This window comes from Mauremys mutica, chromosome 3 (assembly GCF_020497125.1).
Source record: "Mauremys mutica isolate MM-2020 ecotype Southern chromosome 3, ASM2049712v1, whole genome shotgun sequence".
NCBI lineage: Eukaryota > Metazoa > Chordata > Testudines > Geoemydidae > Mauremys > Mauremys mutica.
This window is the reverse complement of record NC_059074.1, coordinates 112,780,703-112,799,914: the sequence shown is the minus strand read 5'-3', so window position 1 is coordinate 112,799,914 and position 19,212 is coordinate 112,780,703. Positions and strand designations below refer to the sequence as shown.

Below are 19,212 nucleotides of genomic sequence, written 5' to 3'. Positions count from 1 at the left end.
ACTGACCCGCTGGCTAGGTGCTGGCAGGAGGACTGACACTGAAGTCTGGTGGTCCATAAGGTGGTCACTGGGACACGTTTTAGGTGGCACGTAAGGTTCCCCTTCTCTCAGAGACCTTTGTGGAGTGGTACCTGCTTCTGACTCCATACAATGCTGGGGTTCTGGGGACCGGCGATGGACTGGTGATGGAGAGGCCAGATCAGGGAAGGCTTGCCCCTAGAGCAGTGGTTCCCAAAATTTAACAACTTGTGAACCCCTTTCACTAAAATGTCAAGTCTCGTGAACCCCTGCCTAAAAATGAATATTTCTAGGGATTTTCTCCTTTATCTAAGTATAAATTATAAAAGCAGTGATCTTGGAAATATAAATTTGTTTTCATTACATGTTTATTACACACTATATTATTATTATTAATTATTACAGTATTTTTAGTACATTATGAAAACAGCAACACTCTTCCAAGATCTCACTTTCGTAGCTTGTATCACTTTGAATAAGCCTGTTATAAGACAAGGCTCCTGTGTTTCATCAAGGAGTATCAGATGTGAAACAGCATGAAGGTATTTAAGAAGCCAACTCAAAGAATTCCTCCTACACAAGCACTGAGGTTTTGAGCAGTCCAGGCAAACAGCGCACATTACAACAAAGCTTAAACTTATTATTCATAATTTTAAAAACACTACTAGCTGTCTAATTTTAAAAACAGCAAAAATATGCACCCCCTTTCCATTTCTTATGAGGAGTCTTGAAGTTTAAATCTCGTCAGTGTGATAGATATGCTTGCTTTGATCTGCTTAGCTCTTGGAAGTCCAGGGGCTCTGGGCTGCTGGCCCTGTGCTGCCCGGGGTCCCTAGGGACAGCTCTGTCTGCCATCAGGGAATTCCCCCCCGAGGACCCCCGGTAACATTCCGTGAACCCCAATTTGGGAACCACTGCCCTAGAGGGTGCCAGGGAGCCCAATTCCAGGAAGGAGCCCCAACACTCCTGTTCCCTCCTGCTTCTGGTCACCGGAGCTGAAAGGTGTCCCACTGGAGTTGAAGGGACCGGCAGAGAAAAAAGATCCCTAGCCACTTGGAAAGCCTCTAGGGTTAATGGCACTGTCAGATTGCTGGCACTGCTGTGGCTTCTGGGAGTCGGTGGAGGGTCCCGCACCGGACTAATGCTCTAGGCAGAGTCGTCTGTGCCATTGCGGGATTGGGAGAGGTAGAGTGACCTGGCACAGGTCTCACTGTGCTGGCCTTCTCCCCACTTATCTCTTTTCTGCACTGGCGAGTGCCCTCTGTTGGTTCACTGCTTCTTGTGCTTCTTTCTTGGCACTAGTGTGTGAATGGTGCAGGGAAGTGCTCGGTGCTGGGGGAGCGCTTCGCACCAACGCTGAAGTACTTGATGCCAAATTGGAGCAGCTTGGCTCATACTGGTCTGAAGGTGGCTTCCATGGGGATAGCCTTCAGCCTAATGTTTCTGTCCTTTTTAGTGCAGGGTCTGAAGTCCTGACAGATCTGGCAGTTGTCCTTCATGGGAGTTTTCCCCCAAGCACTTTAAGTAGCTGGAGTGCAGGTCACTCACGGGCATAGCTTTGTCTCAAGGCTTGAAGTCTAGGGCATACCCATCCCCTGGGGCAAAAAAGTCCCTCAATGATAGGAACTATTTACACTAACGCTAATTATAAAAAATTACAAAAGAAGATAGAATCCAAAAACCACTGGGAAGAAAGAAAGGTTGTTCCACCAACCATCCCGGGTGTAAGAAAGAACTGAGAGGGTGTGGAGCCGGCAATATCCCTTGTATGAGTGCATAAGTGCATGGCTCCAGAGAGCGTTGGAGCTGGCCCAACAGATACCACTGAGGGAAAAATCTTCAGCAACAGTGCACATGACGTGCACACACCTAACATGGAATGGACATGAATAAGAACTCAAAGAACATGGTCTTATTATGAAAAGTATCGGGCAACCTTACCAACAGATGTTGCTACCTGCACCACCTATAAGATTAAAAAATTACGCTGTTTTGTGATATAAGAGACCCAAATTCAGGAACGACAGCTTGACTTCTGGTTGCTTGGACTGGGCAGATAAATCATGATCATGCACCTCAACTTCTGAATGATTTATAAATGTAGCAAAGGATTAAAAAAAGCATAGCAGTTAGTGTAGCTGAGTGGAAGAAAATATGTTCCAGAAATCTGGAGCATTCCTCTGAATACAGAATACTTGAACAGCATTACACATGAGTGAAGGCTGAGGGCCCCTGAGAGGATAGAAACCCCCACTAAATAGAGGGGAAGGGACTTACCCCATAAAGTCAGTGCAGAGACAGCTCCTGACACACAGCTTCATGCTAAGTCCATAGCCCACACCATGCACTGGCCTTTTGTCTCTGAAAACTTGCCTTTCTTTTTGGGACTTAATACACAATTGGGGTTCAGTGTAGGCAGGAATCAAATCAGCAGTTTTGGAGGATGAATTAGTTCCTATGCAACCAGTGGCACTGAAGCAGCGCTGGGCACAGGGAGGTTGGCGTGGTCATGATGCATCAGCTGTTGATTGTAAATGCAGTTAGTACCATAGTAGGAATCACTGTTCCAGGGGCATTTGGAATTCAGAGCAAGATCTGGTAGGAGCTGCAAATAGCAGAAGCCAGTACCACAAATATTCTCTCAAAGAAGTCAGAACAGAAGAAAAACTGTACCAGAAATGCAGAGCACTTGAACAGTATGATCATTATATAGATGCAAGATTTATTTTCCTCCTAATGCATGTTTAACAAAAATATTAATGGGGATGGGATTGAAACACCACAGCATTCAAGAACCCCCTAATCTAGACAAGAAGTGCACAAGCTAATTCAATATTAAATTTACCTCATAACAGTTGATCTGAACAATGTTACAGTAATCTTGGAACAAGTTTTATGTCAATTTCTTTTAATGCTAAATTCGTTGACAATAATTGAAGAGTTTCAAGAAGTTTTGTATCCTAATAAGTATTGGAAGACAATCTGCATCATTTTCAAAATATTATTGTATTACAATAATCCTACTCCTCTCTCTGTTAACAAAATACATAAAATATAAACACATGAGAATAGTGGTATTAACAAGAGAAGTCCTTATCACTACGCAATTCATTTGCTTTTCATGTAATCTCATCCCCTTTCCTTCACCATAATACTATTTAGATTTTAACTTCTTTGGGATTGGATTCTTTTTTATATTTGTTTATAATATTATATAAACAATACAAGTAATAGAACTTTAAACATCCTTATGGACATCTGACAATAGAAAACAGCGAGGTAAAAAATTCACTCCTACTCAAATAGCTTCCAAAGTCTGGATTCCTCACTTTCTATAACATTTGCAAAATGAACTAATAAGGAAAGCAATATTCAATGGGAACAGTGCCTGTCAACTGTCATCTGGTTCAACAACCTGTTAGTATGTCTGAACATTTGATTTGTTTAAAATCAATTGAAATATGAGAAATCTTTTTCAGAACAATCTCTTAAAATGAAGTAACCACACTTACAGTCTGGTAATGTAAAGAATTCTATCCCAGCTGCTAACTCAGAAAAGGCTCCACAAAACAGAAGGTGATTATTGATAACTGAACACAAAACAATAGAACCTCTATTCTACTGTCAGGTAAAAAGTTAAAACTGCTTTACCATGCAAAAGTTAAGGAAGGACTGATTCAAATGTGTGTTAATTATAAATTCATATTTCTGATTTAGAATATGTTCCAGAGTGCAATGAACAGGAATCATTTTGTCAATTCCAAAATGGCTGATTGGTGGTTCTTGTTTTGCCTTAAAATGTAAGGGCCAGATAACTTGGTAGAAATCTCTACAATTTACATTAAGAATATTACCTTGTGTGTAGGCAGCATCATCAGATCCCACACTCAATTTCCGTGCATCACTGATCCTATCCACATGTGCTAAAACAGGGTCAGTAAGATGCTGGATACCCTCTGGTTCTGCATAGTGATCAGGAAGGTTTAGAAGATTTGTAGGTTCAAAGGTGGGGGATACTACCCCTGGTGAAACTGCAGGGGGTTTATTTGGAGAAACTGTAATTTTAAAAGTATATTTTGTGTTAGGCTGTGTGACCACCACTCGAGGAGAGGTTACAGTGGTGTTGTTGCCCACTGCTCGACTCTTGGGTGGATGGTGATGAATAAATGCAGGACCCATGCTTACTTGACCAGACATATTCCTAGAGGTGGTAGTTACACCAGGATTTGTTGATATGAAGAGTGTTGGTTGGTTCCGGACAATTTGCTCATCTCCTGTTGTGGCATTTGCTGAAATGTAGACCTTAGGTTGACTGCGGGCGATCACTTCATCAGTATTTGGTGGACTGGCAGCTATGTAAACAGTGGGCTGACTTCTACTTAATGTCTGGCTGTTGAGGGAAGAAGGATTAGTGGAAGTGCGAGGACCAGATGAACGCAGTTTTGAAGAATTGTTTCTTTGTGGTGGTTCAAGTTTGATTTCAATTTGGTTTTTGCGAGGTCCTGTTGAGATATTCTGAATGTTATATTGGCTATGGGTAGCAGGTTGTGAGCTACCAGATGAATGAATCATGGGTGCTTGTGGAGTAGTGGGTGAACTGATAGGCATATAGACATGAGAAGTTTGGTGGCCTTGTTGGTTTGGCTGTGATGATTGTTGTGATGAGGTATGTGGTAGAGGACTTGATGTGGGAAGAGTAGTCCAGGGACTTGGTTGTGAAGGCTGGTAGACTTGCTGAGGATGCATGGGATTAAACTGAGACACCCAACCTGGATGCTGCTGTGTCTGTCGAGTTGTACCACCTGGAGTTGTAATATAAGGCCTAATATAGATAGAATTTCCCTGTGGACTATTAAGTACAGGTGGAGGTACACCATGTATGTGCAAAGACGTTGGGGTATTGCGACCAGGCTGAATATTGGGAGCTAATGTTACCATAATGGGGTTGAATCTGGGTGTTTGCTGAGAGAGGCTAGATGCTCCTTTGCTGCCTATGTGAAATCCCAGGTGTTGTCCTGGATTAGAAGTACTAACTGTATTAGCCATTCCAAAAACATTAAATCCTTGTGGAACTTGAGCTGGTGCTGTCTGTGGTTCCTGCTGAAACAGTTCGCTATTGGGCTGACTGCCTTGAAGATGTCCATCACTAATGCTGTGAGTTAAAGTCCTACTTCCATTCATTCTACTTCCTTCTCGTCCATGGTGATACACATTCTGTGACTGCAAATCCAAGTTAAGAGATGTCATGTGATTTCGTAGTCCAGGAATCCCAGAATCATCCGAAAAACCTAGGTCTCCTTCACCGTAGAGATACTTCGTGCTCTCCTGAGACAGAACTGCACAACAGGCATCCAAGTTATTATTATTCTATAAAAAAACAGAGTTTGAAATTATTGATAAAATAAGGTCATATGCTTACATTGCATCATTATTAAAAAATTACTATGCAGCATCAAATGAAAAGCTTTGAGTTGTTGGCCAGCACAGCTGCTACACATGTATGAGGGGCTTACATGTGAAGCTTACTATTATGAGAACTGTGACTCACTCCCTGGCACCAAAGGCAAAGATTTGCATTGCTGCTGCAGTAATGACAGGGAGATCCTTGAAAAGCTAATATGGTATGGTGCTTCTTGGATGAATACTTTTGCTATTCTTCCCCACATCCAGAACAATCTTCAGCACTGATCAAGACTCTGCTGAGGGGAAACTGACAGAAGGGCTGACTTCACAGTACCTGTATATTACAAGTAAATAACTTGAAAAAACAAAATGTTTATTTTAAATGTTTTCCTATTTATAAACAGAAGAAACATGCAGATTAAGGAAAGTGCACAAGAGAACATTAAAGATACTTCAAATAAGAATTTAATTTGAACGAACAGCAGTAGCATATGAACAATCTATTTCACAAGAAGAAACACTTTAAATAGAAGAAATACTGATTACAGTGGCATATTTAAATATTCGTACCATCTACACCAAAATTCCCTTAATAGTCCACTACTTTCAAAAGCTTTAAAACAACCTTTTGTATTGGGATAAACTTAACATACAAACTTGAATCTGATGACTTTTTAAAAAATGTAAATGGTAATATCATCTAAAAAAAATGAGCGAAATGTGTTTTTTGATTACCTCGAACTGAGGTAATCAGAAACCCATAACTATTTTTTTTTAAACAGAGTTTAAAAAACAAACTATGCACGCTCTTCACTTTTTTCTCTGACTTAACTGGGGGCTCTTAGAACTTCCAATTAACATTCTTTAAAAGAAACTAAAAAAAAGGTTATTGAAATTATTCAGTTTCCTGTCCTGAACCCATAATCATCCTCTTTCATCTGCTCATATTTTATTCAATTTTCATAGAGTGATATCTAAAGAAAACAAGTATACTTAAACATTTATTTTGTAGACAAGTGACTAGTATTCCATGACCTCTACCAAAACCAGTAATTATAATCAAATAATGTATTTTGAATAAACGAGGTGTACCAAAAAGATAAATACATATAAACGAACTAGAAAAAAAATACAGGTATCAAGGAGAACATATGCAGCACTAGAATAATGAGTACTGTTCAAAAGTACAGCTCTCAATACCTATATCAGCAAGATAATTTAACTCATACTATATGCTTTTTATCAAAATTACTTATATTAAGTAGCAGACAAAGGGCTCAATCAGGATCAGAGCCTCTCTGTGTTAGGCACCCCACAAATCATAGACCATTGTTACTCTGAAGAATTTATAATCTAAGGCCTGGTCTACACTAGGACTTTAATTCGAATTTAGCAGCGTTAATTCGAACTAACCGCTCAACCGTCCACACCAGGAAGCCATTTAATTCGAACTAGAGGGCTCTTTAGTTTGAATTTGGTACTCCACCTCGACAGGTGGAGTAGCGCTAAATTCGACATGGCTAGCTCGAATTAGGCTAGGTGTGGATGCTAATCGAACTTAGTAGCTCCGGGAGCTATCCCACACTGCACCACTCTGTTGACGCTCTGGACAGCAGTCCGAGCTTGGATTCTCTGACCAGCCACACAGGAAATGACCCGGGAAAATTTGAATTCCTTTTCCTGTCTGGGCACTTTGAATCTGACGTCCTGGCTGGACATCGGGGCGAGCTCCGCAGCACCTGCAACGATGCAGAGCTCTCCAGCAGAGGAGTCCGGCCAATCCAAGAATAGAAAGAGGTCCCCAGCATGGACAGACCAGGAAGTCCTGGATCTGATCGGTGTGTGGGGCGAGGAGTCTGTGCTCTCGGAGCTGCGCTCCAACAAGCGGAATGCAAAGACCTTCGAGAAGGTCTCTAAAGCAATGATAGAGAAAGGATACAGCCGGGATGCGATGCAGTGCCGCGTGAAAGTCAAGGACCTGAGACAAGGTTACCAAAAAGTCAGAGCGGCAAACGGACGCTCCGGAGCACAGCCCCAGACATGCCGCTTCTACGAGGCACTGCATGCCATTCTCGGTGGGTCTGCCACCACTGCCCCACCAGTGACCGTGGACTCTGAGGATGGCATAGTGTACCTGGACAGTTCCTCGGCGATGTTCGCCGATGGGGAAGATGAGGAAGGGTTTGTGGAGGACGGCGCAGGCGACAGCGAACACAATACCGCTTGCCCTGACAGCCAGGATCTCTTCATCACCCTCACAGAGATCCCCTACCAACCCTCCCGCCCGTTAACCCGGACTCAGAATCAGGGAAGGATCAGGCGGTAAGTGCTATAAACATGGAAACTTTTATTTTTTAAAAAACGGGTATAGAAAAAATAGAAATACTATATACAAAATTTTACATGTCAAACTATATAAATAGTAGGTCCACACATATAGGGATTGAACAATAATCCTCTTGGGACAGTTCAAGAAAGCTCTCAGAGAGCAGCTCGAAAAGCCTCCGCAGGAGGTTCCTGGGGAGAGGTGCCTTATTCTGTGCTCCATGGAAGCACACTCTTCCGCGCCAGGAGATCCTAATGTAGAGAGGAATCATCGCCTCCACCAGCATTGCTGCATATGGTCCTGGTCTGTGCAGGGCTTCCAGTAGCATCCGCGCTCTCTGACTGCGAGTGACCCGCCTCAGGGTGATGTCGGTCTGGACAGGCTGCATCTAAGACGGGCAATTAGTGTATTGTTACTATTGTTAACGGTTTACAATTAGGTTGCATAACAACGACCCTCGCTTAACAGCCACGTGCTGGAGGCCACAGAGAACAAGCAGACATTGATCTTTCCCGTGCACTGGCGGGAGGGGCTGGAAAAGGCTCAGCCTTTCTGCTTTCCAGATTGCCTTTAGCAGGAGAGCACAGCTATCCACTAACTGATAAGCATGATCTACTTTAAGGCTTACCAGGACTGTCTGCAAGACGGATTATGCTGTCTCTCCCCGCTTGTCCGCTCTCCTGTGCAATGGCGCCGCCAATGAGAGCGTATTCCGAAATCTCAAACTTTTCCTGAGATCTCGTGAGACTTGGTGCCCTGTATGGTCTTGTTCAGAGAAACTGACTAGACTGTGTTCACTGTTCGCAAACATGTATCTGTTCAAGGAAATCATTTACTGTTTCCCATCACACAGCTTCTGCTCTTTCCCGGACTGCCCCGGCATCCCCCTCGCAGAGGCTGGCTCAGATTAGGCGGCGAAAGAAAAAGACTCGGGAAGAGATGTTCGCGGAACTGATGGCCTGTTCCAGAGCCGAGGCGGCAGAGCAGAGACAGTGGAGGGAGAGCCTATGTCAACAGCATCGCACACACATCGAACGGGAGGATAGGTGGCGGCAGGAAGACCATCAGGCGACTCAAACGCTGCTTGGGCTAATGAGGGAGCAAACGGACACGCTCCGGCGCCTTGTTGATGTTCTGCAGGACCGCAGGCAGGAGGTGAGAGCCCCCCTGCACTGTATCTGCAACCACCCTCCAACGCCAAGAAGTCCTGTCCCCCCCTCACCGAAAATTACAAGACGGAGGAGCGGTAGGGGCCGTGAGAACTGTCACTGCACCACAGCTGAGCGCTAATGTTCCACACACCTCTCACGCTATAAATTTGTAGAAGTGCTTCCCTTACAGGCTCACCCAGTCCCAAATCCAAGTTTCATCACCCCACTATGTAGTAGATTAATAAAAGCTGTTTGCTGTTGTTCACTCTTTCCGTCACGTCTTTCGTGTCAGAAGACTGTATGTAGGGGGTGGGGGCAGGGGATTTATAATTGCACGGGATAGCCTACATTAGCAGGGTACAGACTATCGGGGGCAGGATCAACTGCAGGGCACACACAGACTGCATTCAGTAGTCACCAGGGTCCCTCTGTGTGGTGTATGCTGCCCCGTGTCATTCTGTGATGTGTACGCTTGTCCACGGTCCTAGTGCCTGCCACCCCCTAATGTTAAGGCATGCTGCCCTTACCATGCACTTCCACCGTAGGCGCGATCCTCTCCGCTGCCCTGAGCCCGAACAAGAGCCCTCATCCACGGACAGATACTCACCCTTCCCCCACACCCCTCACCCCTTCCTACGCCCAAACCCACAGCCCAGAGCCTGCATCCAAATCCCTATGCAAAGACGGCACCACTCGCCCCTTCCTGCAAACCCACCCCTACATGCACAACCACTTGAAACCGTCCCCCACCCCAGAGACCTATGTAGGAGCAGGAGGCTGTCCGTACTGTATTGTACAAGCGGTCTGTACATCAGTGCACACCGTACCCAGCACAGTATGCGTCCATGTTTCAAACCCTGAACAGAAATGCAAAGTAAAGGAAAGATTAAAAATAACTGTTCCATTTAATTTGTTTAAAAACGTGTTTTGGAAGTGGGGGAAACTTGGAGAACGGGGTATGTAACCGCAGATCTCACTCAACACAGAGACACAGGCCCAGGATCAGCTTCTCTTAAAATCAAGTGTAGAGTCATAGGTTACCCTGCTCTCCGAGGAAACTTGCTTTCAAAGCCTCCCGGATACACAGCGCTTCCCGCTGGGATAGTTTTTCGGCACGGGTGTCTGGCTGAGCGTAAACAGCAGCCAGGCAATTTGCCTCAACCGCCCATCCGGCCAAAAAGGTCTCGCCCTTGCTCTCACAGACATTGTGGAGCACACAGCAAGCAGCAATAACTACGGGGATATTCTTTTCGCTGATGTCCGAGCGAGTCAGTAAGCTCCGCCACCTCCCCTTAAGACGTCCGAAAGCACACTCCACCACCATTCTGCACTTGCTCAGCCGGTAGTTGAAGAGTTCCTTCTCACTGTCCACGGCGCCTGTATAGGGCTTCATGAGCCAGGGCATTAGCGGGTAGGCTGGGTCCCCGAGGATCACTGTAGGCATCTGCACATCCCCAAACGTTATTTTGTGGTCCGGGAAGAAAGTTCCTGCCTGGAGTCGTCTAAACAGACCAGAGTTCCTGAACACACGCGCGTCATGAACCTTGCCCGCCCACCCAACCAAGATGTTGGTAAAACGTCCCCTATGGTCCACCAGTGCTTGCAGCACCATTGAAAAGTAGCCCTTTCGGTTAATGTACTCGCTGGCCTGGTGGGCTGGTGCCAGGATAGGGATGTGAGTCCCATCTATAGCCCCACCGCAGTTTGGGAATCCCATCGCGGCGAAGCCATCTATGATGTCCTGGACGTTTCCGAGAGTCACTACCTTTGAGAGCAGTTGCTCAACGATTGCGTGGGCTACTTGCATCACAGCAACCCCCACGGTAGATTTGCCCACGCCAAAGTGGTTCGCTACTGACCGGTAGCTGTCTGGCGTTGCAAGTTTCCAGAGGGCTATGGCCACTCGCTTCTGCACACTCAGGGCTGCTCGCATCCGTGTGTCCTGGCGCTTCAGGGCAGGGGCCAGCAAGTCACAGAGTTCAAGGAAAGTGCCCTTACGCATCCTGAAGTTTCGCAGCCACTGTGATTCATCCCAGACCTGCAGCACTATGCGGTCCCACCAGTCCGTGCTGGTTTCCCGGGCCCAGAATCGCTGTTCCACACCATGAACTTGACCCATTGCCACCATGATCTCCACGGCGCGGCGTACCCTGCTTTGTGAGAGGTCTGCGCCACTCTGTGAATTCCTGTCCTCACCGCGCTGCCGGAGCCTCCTCGCCCGATTTCTCAGCAGCTGACTGTGGAAGAGGTGGACGATAAGGTGCGAGGAGTTGACAACGGCCATAAGTGCAGCGATGATCGCAGCGGGCTCCATGCTCGCAGTGCTGTGGCGTACGCGCTGTAACTGACAAGAGAAGGGCGCGAACAGATTTCCCGCCGGCGCTTTCAGGGAGAGAGGGCGGGAGTGACGGTTCAATAATGACAGTTACCCAAAACCACCCTCGGCACATTTTTCCCCCCAGCAGGCATTGGGGGCTCTACCCAGCATTCCAATGGGCAGCGGGGAGTGCGGGAACTGTGGGATAGCTTCCCACAGTGCACCGCTTCCAAAGTCGACGCTGGCCCCGTGAATGTGGACTCAGAAATTCGAATTAGTGTATTTAGTATGGATACACAAATTCGACTTCATAAGGTCGAATCCACAAATTCGAACTAAGTTGATTCGAAATAGTCTTGTAGTGTAGACAAGGCCTAAGATGCAACAAAAGTAAAGGGGAGGAACCCTAACAAGAAAATGTTTATACAGGCCAGACGCATACACAGCTTGACTGTTTTGAGTCTTGTTAAAAAATACATTATAATATAAAGGTGACAGGACAGGAGCCATAATGGTCATCTATCTAGCCATTATGGTAAAGCACTTTGAGAGCCAATTAAAAACATAATACAAAGAGCTAAGTATATTATTATTATTAGTTGGCAATTTCTGAGAGCTATCGGGTCTGAGAGCTATGAAGGAGAACAAGTTAGTAGCATACATACTAGCTTGGGCTGGGTGTTCCAGGGATAATGGGAGACATGGAAGAAGGCATGAAGGTGCCTATGGGAGAAGCAGAGAAATGGATGATGGAAGCTCGCACTGCAGAATGTTGTTGTAGAGGGAACACTAAGATACAGAAATGGGTAAGTACGGAGAGGCTAAAACATGAGGGTTTAAAGGTAAGGACCAAAAGCTTATACTTGATGGAATGGAGAAGGTAGATCCAGTAAAGGAACAAAAAGGTGACAGACAGAATGACAGGCCAGAAAGATCTTAGCAGAATTTTGAATGGAGCTAGGAAAACAGGGCGGATACTGAGGGCTTGGCTACACTGGAGAGTTACAGCGCTGGTGGTGGCTTTACAGCGCTGTAACTTATTCGCTGTCCACATTGGCAAGGCACAAACAGCGCTGTATCTCCCTGGCTACAGCGCTGGTTGTACTCCACCTTGACAAGGGGAATAAAAAGAGAACAGCGCTGGTGCTGCAGTGCTGGAGTGCCCGTGTAAACAGTGAATCATCTTACTACGCTGTAACTGACCTCCGGAACCTTCCCATAATGCTTTTAAGTAAAGATAACACTCTTTGTTTTGTTGTGATGCCTCTGTTTTGTTGTGAACTCAGGGTTCCCGGAGCTGCTTATTGAAAAAACAAACACAGCTCCTGTTTGCTCGAACAGAGGCAGGCAGGGGGATGAATGTCCACAGCTACTGTTTGCTTGAGGAGAGAAGCAGCACGGCTTGCGGGGGGAGGGAGGGGTCCGTTTCGGAGCAGCTGCTTATCTGGTCTGTGAGGAAAAAAACAAAAGGCTATTTGCATTTAGTGAATGAGAGAAGGGTGGAAGAAGGGATCGGAACTTGCAAGGCTGGGAGCTGACACAGCGTCAGCTCCAAAAATCCACTCACTCTGTCTCCCCCATGCTCCCTGTCACACTCCACCCCACCCGCCTCTTTTGAAAAGCACGTTGCAGCCACTTGAACGCTGGGATAGCTGCCCATAATGCACCACTCCCAACACCGCTGCAAATGCTGCATATGTGGCCACACTGCAGCGCTGGTAGCTGTCAGTGTGGCCACACTGCAGTGCTTTCCCTACACAGCTGTACGAAGACAGGTTTAACTCCCAGCGCTGTACAGCTGCAAGTATAGCCAAACCCTGAGAAGGCCATAGAAGGAAATAATACAGGAATAACTAGCCAAGCTTGCGAGGCCCATAGGCATAACTTGATAGCATTTTTTTGCTTGGATGTAGTGCAATAACTTTTGAATGCTGAAGCCAATCAATTCCAAAATTTCACGTACTCTCAGCATCAGACAGACAGAACCCTATTGATTTTTATGAGAAGGAGGAAATGGGGGAACATCTGCGTATAAAGTCACACTTCTAACAACCTATTTATTGTCTATGGACCAAAGAATGGTTTGATGGCGGAAATGAACACAATACCTCTCATTTTAGCTCTGTCCATATCCAACTGTATTTAAAATGTTGACATAATGAAAGAGAAAGACAAGAGGAAAGGAGACTAACAATATGGGGGTGGGGATAGACACAGGAAATAGGGACACACAGAGCTTCTGACAGGAGGAATGGGGGCACATACAAACCTCTTGGCATGAAGTAATGGGGGGATACAGAGCTCCAGGAGGGCAGAGTGGGTAATGGAGGGCACACAGAGCATATGAGAGAAGGGGACTGCAACCAGTTCCTGAATAGAGAGGAGCTCAGAAGCTTGTAGGGGAGAATGGGGGGATTCCAGGAATCCCTGATGTGTGCAATAAATTTGGCCGACAGAAGCCACAGTGTGCAACTCCCTAGTTTAAACAGGCTTATGCTGTGTCCTATTAACAGGGCCGGCTCCAGGTACCAGCTTAGCAAGCAGGTGCTTGGGGCGGCCACTCCGGAGAGGGGCGGCATGTCCAGCTATTCAGCAGAGGGTCCCTTCGGAGCGAAGGACCTCTCGTTGAATTGCTGCAGATCGTGATCACGGCTTTTTTTTTTGGTTGCTTGGGGTGGCAAAACCCCTGGAGCCGGCCCTGCCTATTAACCTTTCAACTAGTCTTCTAGTTTCAAGATAAAATATACAAAGAATAGACATGTTGACAGTGAAGTGTTCTGCTTAACAGCAGCTTTCTTATATTGTGCTTTTTGTGAAGCAATATTAGCTGCTCCACTGTCAGTTGCAACTGAGTTTTCAATATAAGCTTAATTTTGAACCCCTCTTCTAAAATCCAAAACCCCCCCAACCATTTTGGCCTAAAAAACTGATGGGGCAGATTTGGAACAGATGTAAAATTTTTCTACACAATTTAAAGTGATCTGGACAAGAGGATCCTGAAGTCAAGCTTTTTTTTGCCTTTCTGTAGGAAAATCCAACTTAGATGAAGCATAATTTAGTTTCTGGGACTTTCCAATTGAAACTTTGAAACCAGGATCAAATTTAGTTTATCAAGACTAGTTTAAAAAATTCTCATCTTTTGATTTTGTAATGCTTCTATGGAATGTCTGCTCTGACAAGCTTAATATAAAATGACTGCTAAGATCATTTTAAAAAAACCAAAACAACAACAGCATCATGAATCTGTACCCTGACCCCCTGCCCCACCTCTCACCCCTCCTGCACCCCACATCCCAACTCCCTGCCCTGAGCCCCCGCCACACCCCACACCCCTCCTGCACCCCCTGGGGGCAGGAAGGGGGCAGAGTTGGGGTGGGGATTTCGGGGAAGGGGTTGGAATGGGGGCAGGGAAGGGGTGGAAAGAGGTGGTGCGGGGCCTCATGGAAGGGGTGGAGTGGGGGGCGGGGCTGAGGGCAGCAGGGGGGAGGTGTCAGTAAATGCGGCCCTCAGGCCAATGTACTAGTCCTCATGTGGCCCTCGTGGTCATTTGAGTTTGAGACCCCTGCTCTAACTTCACCACCTCAGCCAAGCTTCACAGTCATCATAGCTGTGAACAGTATTAAATTGTTTGTTTAAAACGTATACTGTGTGTATATCTATATAATATATAGTTTTTTGTCTGGTGAAAAAAATTTCCCTGGAACCTAACTCTCCCTATTTACATTAATTCTTATGGGAAAATTGGATTCGCTTAACATCATTTCACTTAAAGTCGCATTTTTCAGGAACATAACTACAACATTAAGCGAGGAGTTACTGTATTCACATTTAGGGGTATTACACCGCCTAGTGGTGCCTAACAGCAAGAAGTGTCCATTGGATCACAGGTTCTCAAATTGGGGGGTAAGCCCCCACAGGGGGGCAGAATGCATTCAGGGAGGAGCATGAGAAACTTTAGCCAAAAACCCCCAAAACTTATTTCACCAATTTTACTGCACACATTGCCATTGTAATAAGCCAGAAGATGGTGCCTAAATGCATGCAATCAAGTCCAGAAGGATGAATGGTCTATGCGCCGGGGCAGTAGCCAAAGGATTCCAAATCAGTTGTGAGGAACCTCGGGGTGGTTGCCTTCTTTGTAAAGTGGGTGGGTGGGGCCTCAATGAAAGGAAGGAGGACTGTGTTGCCCTAGATAGGGATGTGCCTGAGCCCAGGGGAAAGAACTTGTGATGGACACTGTATCAGAAAGTATCTTGTGTTTGGATACCTCCTCTATAGCGATATGAGAAGCAACTTCTGCACTTCTGAAAGTAGACTAGCCTCATGAGAAGCCTCCATTTGCTGATAAAATGGGTTAGCCTGTTTCCAAACAGAGAAAGGGAAGGATCCTTGCTGATTGGTTCTTGACTCTCAACCCTCACAAGGCCTTGATTTAAAAGACTTCTTTTTATGCTCACTCTGGAATGATGAAGGCTGCTGAGGCCTGTTGATGTCTTTAATTTTATGAGAAATAAGCCAAAGATGACTGTGGATAATACAGTCTCCGATAACAGAAAGGAACAGATCTCCTGCAAGTAGAAGAAACCAAATCCAAAGAAAGGGCCTTTGATCTTGTCTCCTTCAACTTCTCCAGCAATTCATCTTTCTTTTCACTGAAAAGATCGCCTCTTTGAAGGGAAGGAGATCTTCCACTTGAATTCTAGTATCCAGAACCAAAGAGGAGGAATGATGCTATGTATGTTTCCTCAGAGTAGAGCATTGGCTTCTGCAGTTAACAGAAGAGTCTGAAGCATCAAAGGAAATCCTGAGAGTGATCTTGCCATATTTTGACCTTTCTTTAGGATCACGTTTTCCCATCTACTTTTGTCATCTGGCAAATCACACACCCAAAATGCCAACTTTTCCCACAGGTGGAATAGATAGCAGGCCATAACAGCTTGGGAATTTGTCACCCTATATTTGCCACCCTAATACCAAGGCATGAAGGAGAGAACACCTTTCTCGGTAGGAAATCAATCTCCTTCCCCTTTCTATCACTGGGATGAAATGTGGCTATCCATACCTTGACCTGCTACTTGCAGCAGCCACGATCAGTGAGTTAGGTACAGGGTGCATATGAAAACCTCTCTGAGGGTATCTGATGCAATTTGTCTGCCTTCTTGGATACAGGCTGGCAGGAGTGGACCAAACAGTCATAGCAAGCTGGAGCATCAAAGATTAGTAAGAACATCGTACTCTTGGAGGTACCCCAAGAATATTAATCAGCGGATGAGATGCCTCCTTCACAGGCACAGGCACGAAAGTGGATATCATGCGATATCATGCGATCCACTAAACCGTGAAACTGCAGAGCATTCTCAGAAGGGGAAAAGCAAGGCCCACATGCTCATTTGCTGATAAACCAGGATCACAGTCTATATCAGCTCCACTTTTTGAATAGGCGCATACTATCTTCTCATCCTCTTCTTCAGACTGATCCTTTACAGGTGAAGATGATGCCAACCTTGGAATTGGTGAAGCTTGTCTCTTTCTCAAGTCTCTTTGCCTCTCACTCAGATATGTGGAATGCTCAGAAGCCAAACAGTGCACATCAGCTACCAAAGTGAAGTCTTCTTTGGAACCTAAGATAGACCTAAAACTTGAGCAAGGGTTGAGGCCAGAGCTGAACATTTGGACAGCACAGGATCCAAACACTCAAATCTATCTTCTTGGCTCCTGAAGCTGAGACTAGAAACAACCTTTGACTTCAGAACCATAGAAGCTCAGTCAGAATTGGATGGATCTGATAAATCTGACACGCAGGATTTGGCACTGCTAACAGTTGTCACCTTCTCTGGAATTAAGACAGCTGGTGCCAATAGAGTGTCCCTTGGTTCCACCTTCAAAAGCCTAACTGCTAGAGCAGCGGGAACTATAGCTGGACCCACTGAAGGTTCCAATTTTCTGGAACCCTTAGGTGCTTTGACTTTCTGGAAGAAGTGACAGAAACTGACTGCCCAGATGCAAAGGATTTAGCCTCAAGGGCCTCCTTAAGGAGAAGGATCTGCAAACTATTATACCTCTTCTTGAAAGCTCTGGCTGTCGAAGTCTGGTAGACAGAACACCAAAAAGGAGAGTGGTCATCCAAAGCCAGGAAGACAGCAGGGTACGAAGTCTCTTGAATCCCACTTCTTCAGTTCTGCCATAACCTGGAACTGAGCTAGCTAACTACCTATCAACCTATACTACAAAAGAAAACAATTAACACTAAAAATGAAGGAAAGAACTTCAGAGCTGAAAGGACTAGAGAGGTTCATTTCCATCAATGGCAAGTATTTGGAACCAACTGAGGGGGTAGAGGGCACTGCACTCCTTACATAGTTATGCTGTCAGAGCTTTTGGGGATGCTGAGGGGAGGGGTAGAAAGGGGGCATGGGAGTGCTCTAATGGACAACGCTTGGAGAAGTTTCTACCATTCAGCACCACTAGGCAGTATAATATCCAGAAGTGGGAATATGCAGAGCCTTCTCAAAGAAGAAGGTCCTCTTTACAAGAGGAGATTAACACACTCAGGGAGTGGCAGGAGCAATAAGGAAAGGGCCAAGTCAGAGGTCTATTATGGGGAAAAAATAGGGAAACTATCTTCCAAAGCTCTGCCCACTTGAGAAAAAGTATGGTAAAATAAATGTAAAAACAAACATAAAAATCCAACTTATAAACTAGTCATAATATTTAGACAATTCAAAACTCCACTGTACCCAAGCGTACAAGAGATAAAATTCACTCACCAGTACCATATATGGACTTGAAAGTGCTACCTTAAGACTTCTCTATCAGTCTTAACTCAGAACTTCCTGGCTTAAGTGAGACTAAGTTGTCTTTTTTTTTAAAAGCTAAAACTGAAGTAGTTGGAGCCTCACTTACCAGAGGGGTAGCCGTGTTAGTCTGGATCTGTAAAAAGTGACGAAGACTCCTGTGGCGACTAACAGAAGTACTTGAGCATAAACTTTCGTGGGTGAATACACAAACCATGTGTCTGACGAAGTGGGTATTCACCCACGAAAGCTTATGCTCCAGTACTTCTGTTAGTCTATAAGTTGCCACAGGAGTCTTCATCGCTTTTTGGAGCCTCACTGTTATCTTAGTCAAATTAGAGCACATTAAATTACAAAGAAAATCACTGACCTGGTAGAATTCCATCTGTGTGTATCTATGGAATCAGCTCAGCCAGATGCCTTCCACCAGCCACCAGATCTGGGGCTGCCATCATTGGGAAACTTTGAGCTTCTAGCCCTGCCCGAGTCACTATGCTACGAGAGCAGATTCAAAGAGCTCTTGTTGCTGCAGCAACAGCTGTTGAGTATTTTCTGCCTCTCTGTACTTGAAAGGAATCACAACTTCCCAGGAAATCGAGTCCACTGCAGTCCAAACCACTAGAGGACCCTAGCACTCCCCACTGGAGAACCCCATTTATGGAACTCATAGTATTAATTACGTACATTATGTATTTAAAGCTACATAACTCTGTCATTTAAAAACTTTAGTGAAATGCAATTGTCCATATTATAAACACATGACCTACCCTACAAAAACAAATTTAAAAAAACCCTGCAAGGTGACAAACAACAGCAGTGCAGGGGGCTGGAGTGCTATTTCTTGCGCACTTACGCCACACACTTCTGTTATCTGCCAGACCTAATTTTCTGGTTCCAGGCCTCTCCCTCAGTAGAAAAATCAACTGGATCAAATATTGCCATATTTTGTGATAAGGAGGAGGCTGCCTAGTGTAAGACCTATCACAAACAGATTCCAGAAGGTGAAGATATAATGCACGTGACTAAGCCAAATGTAGCATCTCACCCCAATATGCCATTTTTAATGTTAGAAGAACTAAACAGCACTCAAAATAAAAAAATTAGTACTTTGCAGGGCCAGTCTTAAGCACAAGCATGGTGCCATGCAATTTGGAGAGCAAATATGGCAACTCCATGGGTTGGTCCATTTTCTACTCTTGGGGG

General features: G+C 45.3%; 1 protein-coding gene across 4 annotated transcripts in view; it reads right to left on the bottom strand.

Moving 5' to 3' along the window:
* TAB2 (TGF-beta activated kinase 1 (MAP3K7) binding protein 2) overlaps window positions 1-19,212 on the bottom strand; it is a 145,487-nt gene that overhangs the window by 26,423 nt on the left and 99,852 nt on the right. For all 4 annotated transcript variants that reach the window (XM_045010436.1, XM_045010433.1, XM_045010434.1 and 1 more), the window contains one exon: window positions 3,873-5,385. In XM_045010436.1, coding sequence (XP_044866371.1) covers window positions 3,873-5,385 — 1,513 coding nt within the window. The remainder of the gene's footprint in view (window positions 1-3,872; window positions 5,386-19,212) is intronic.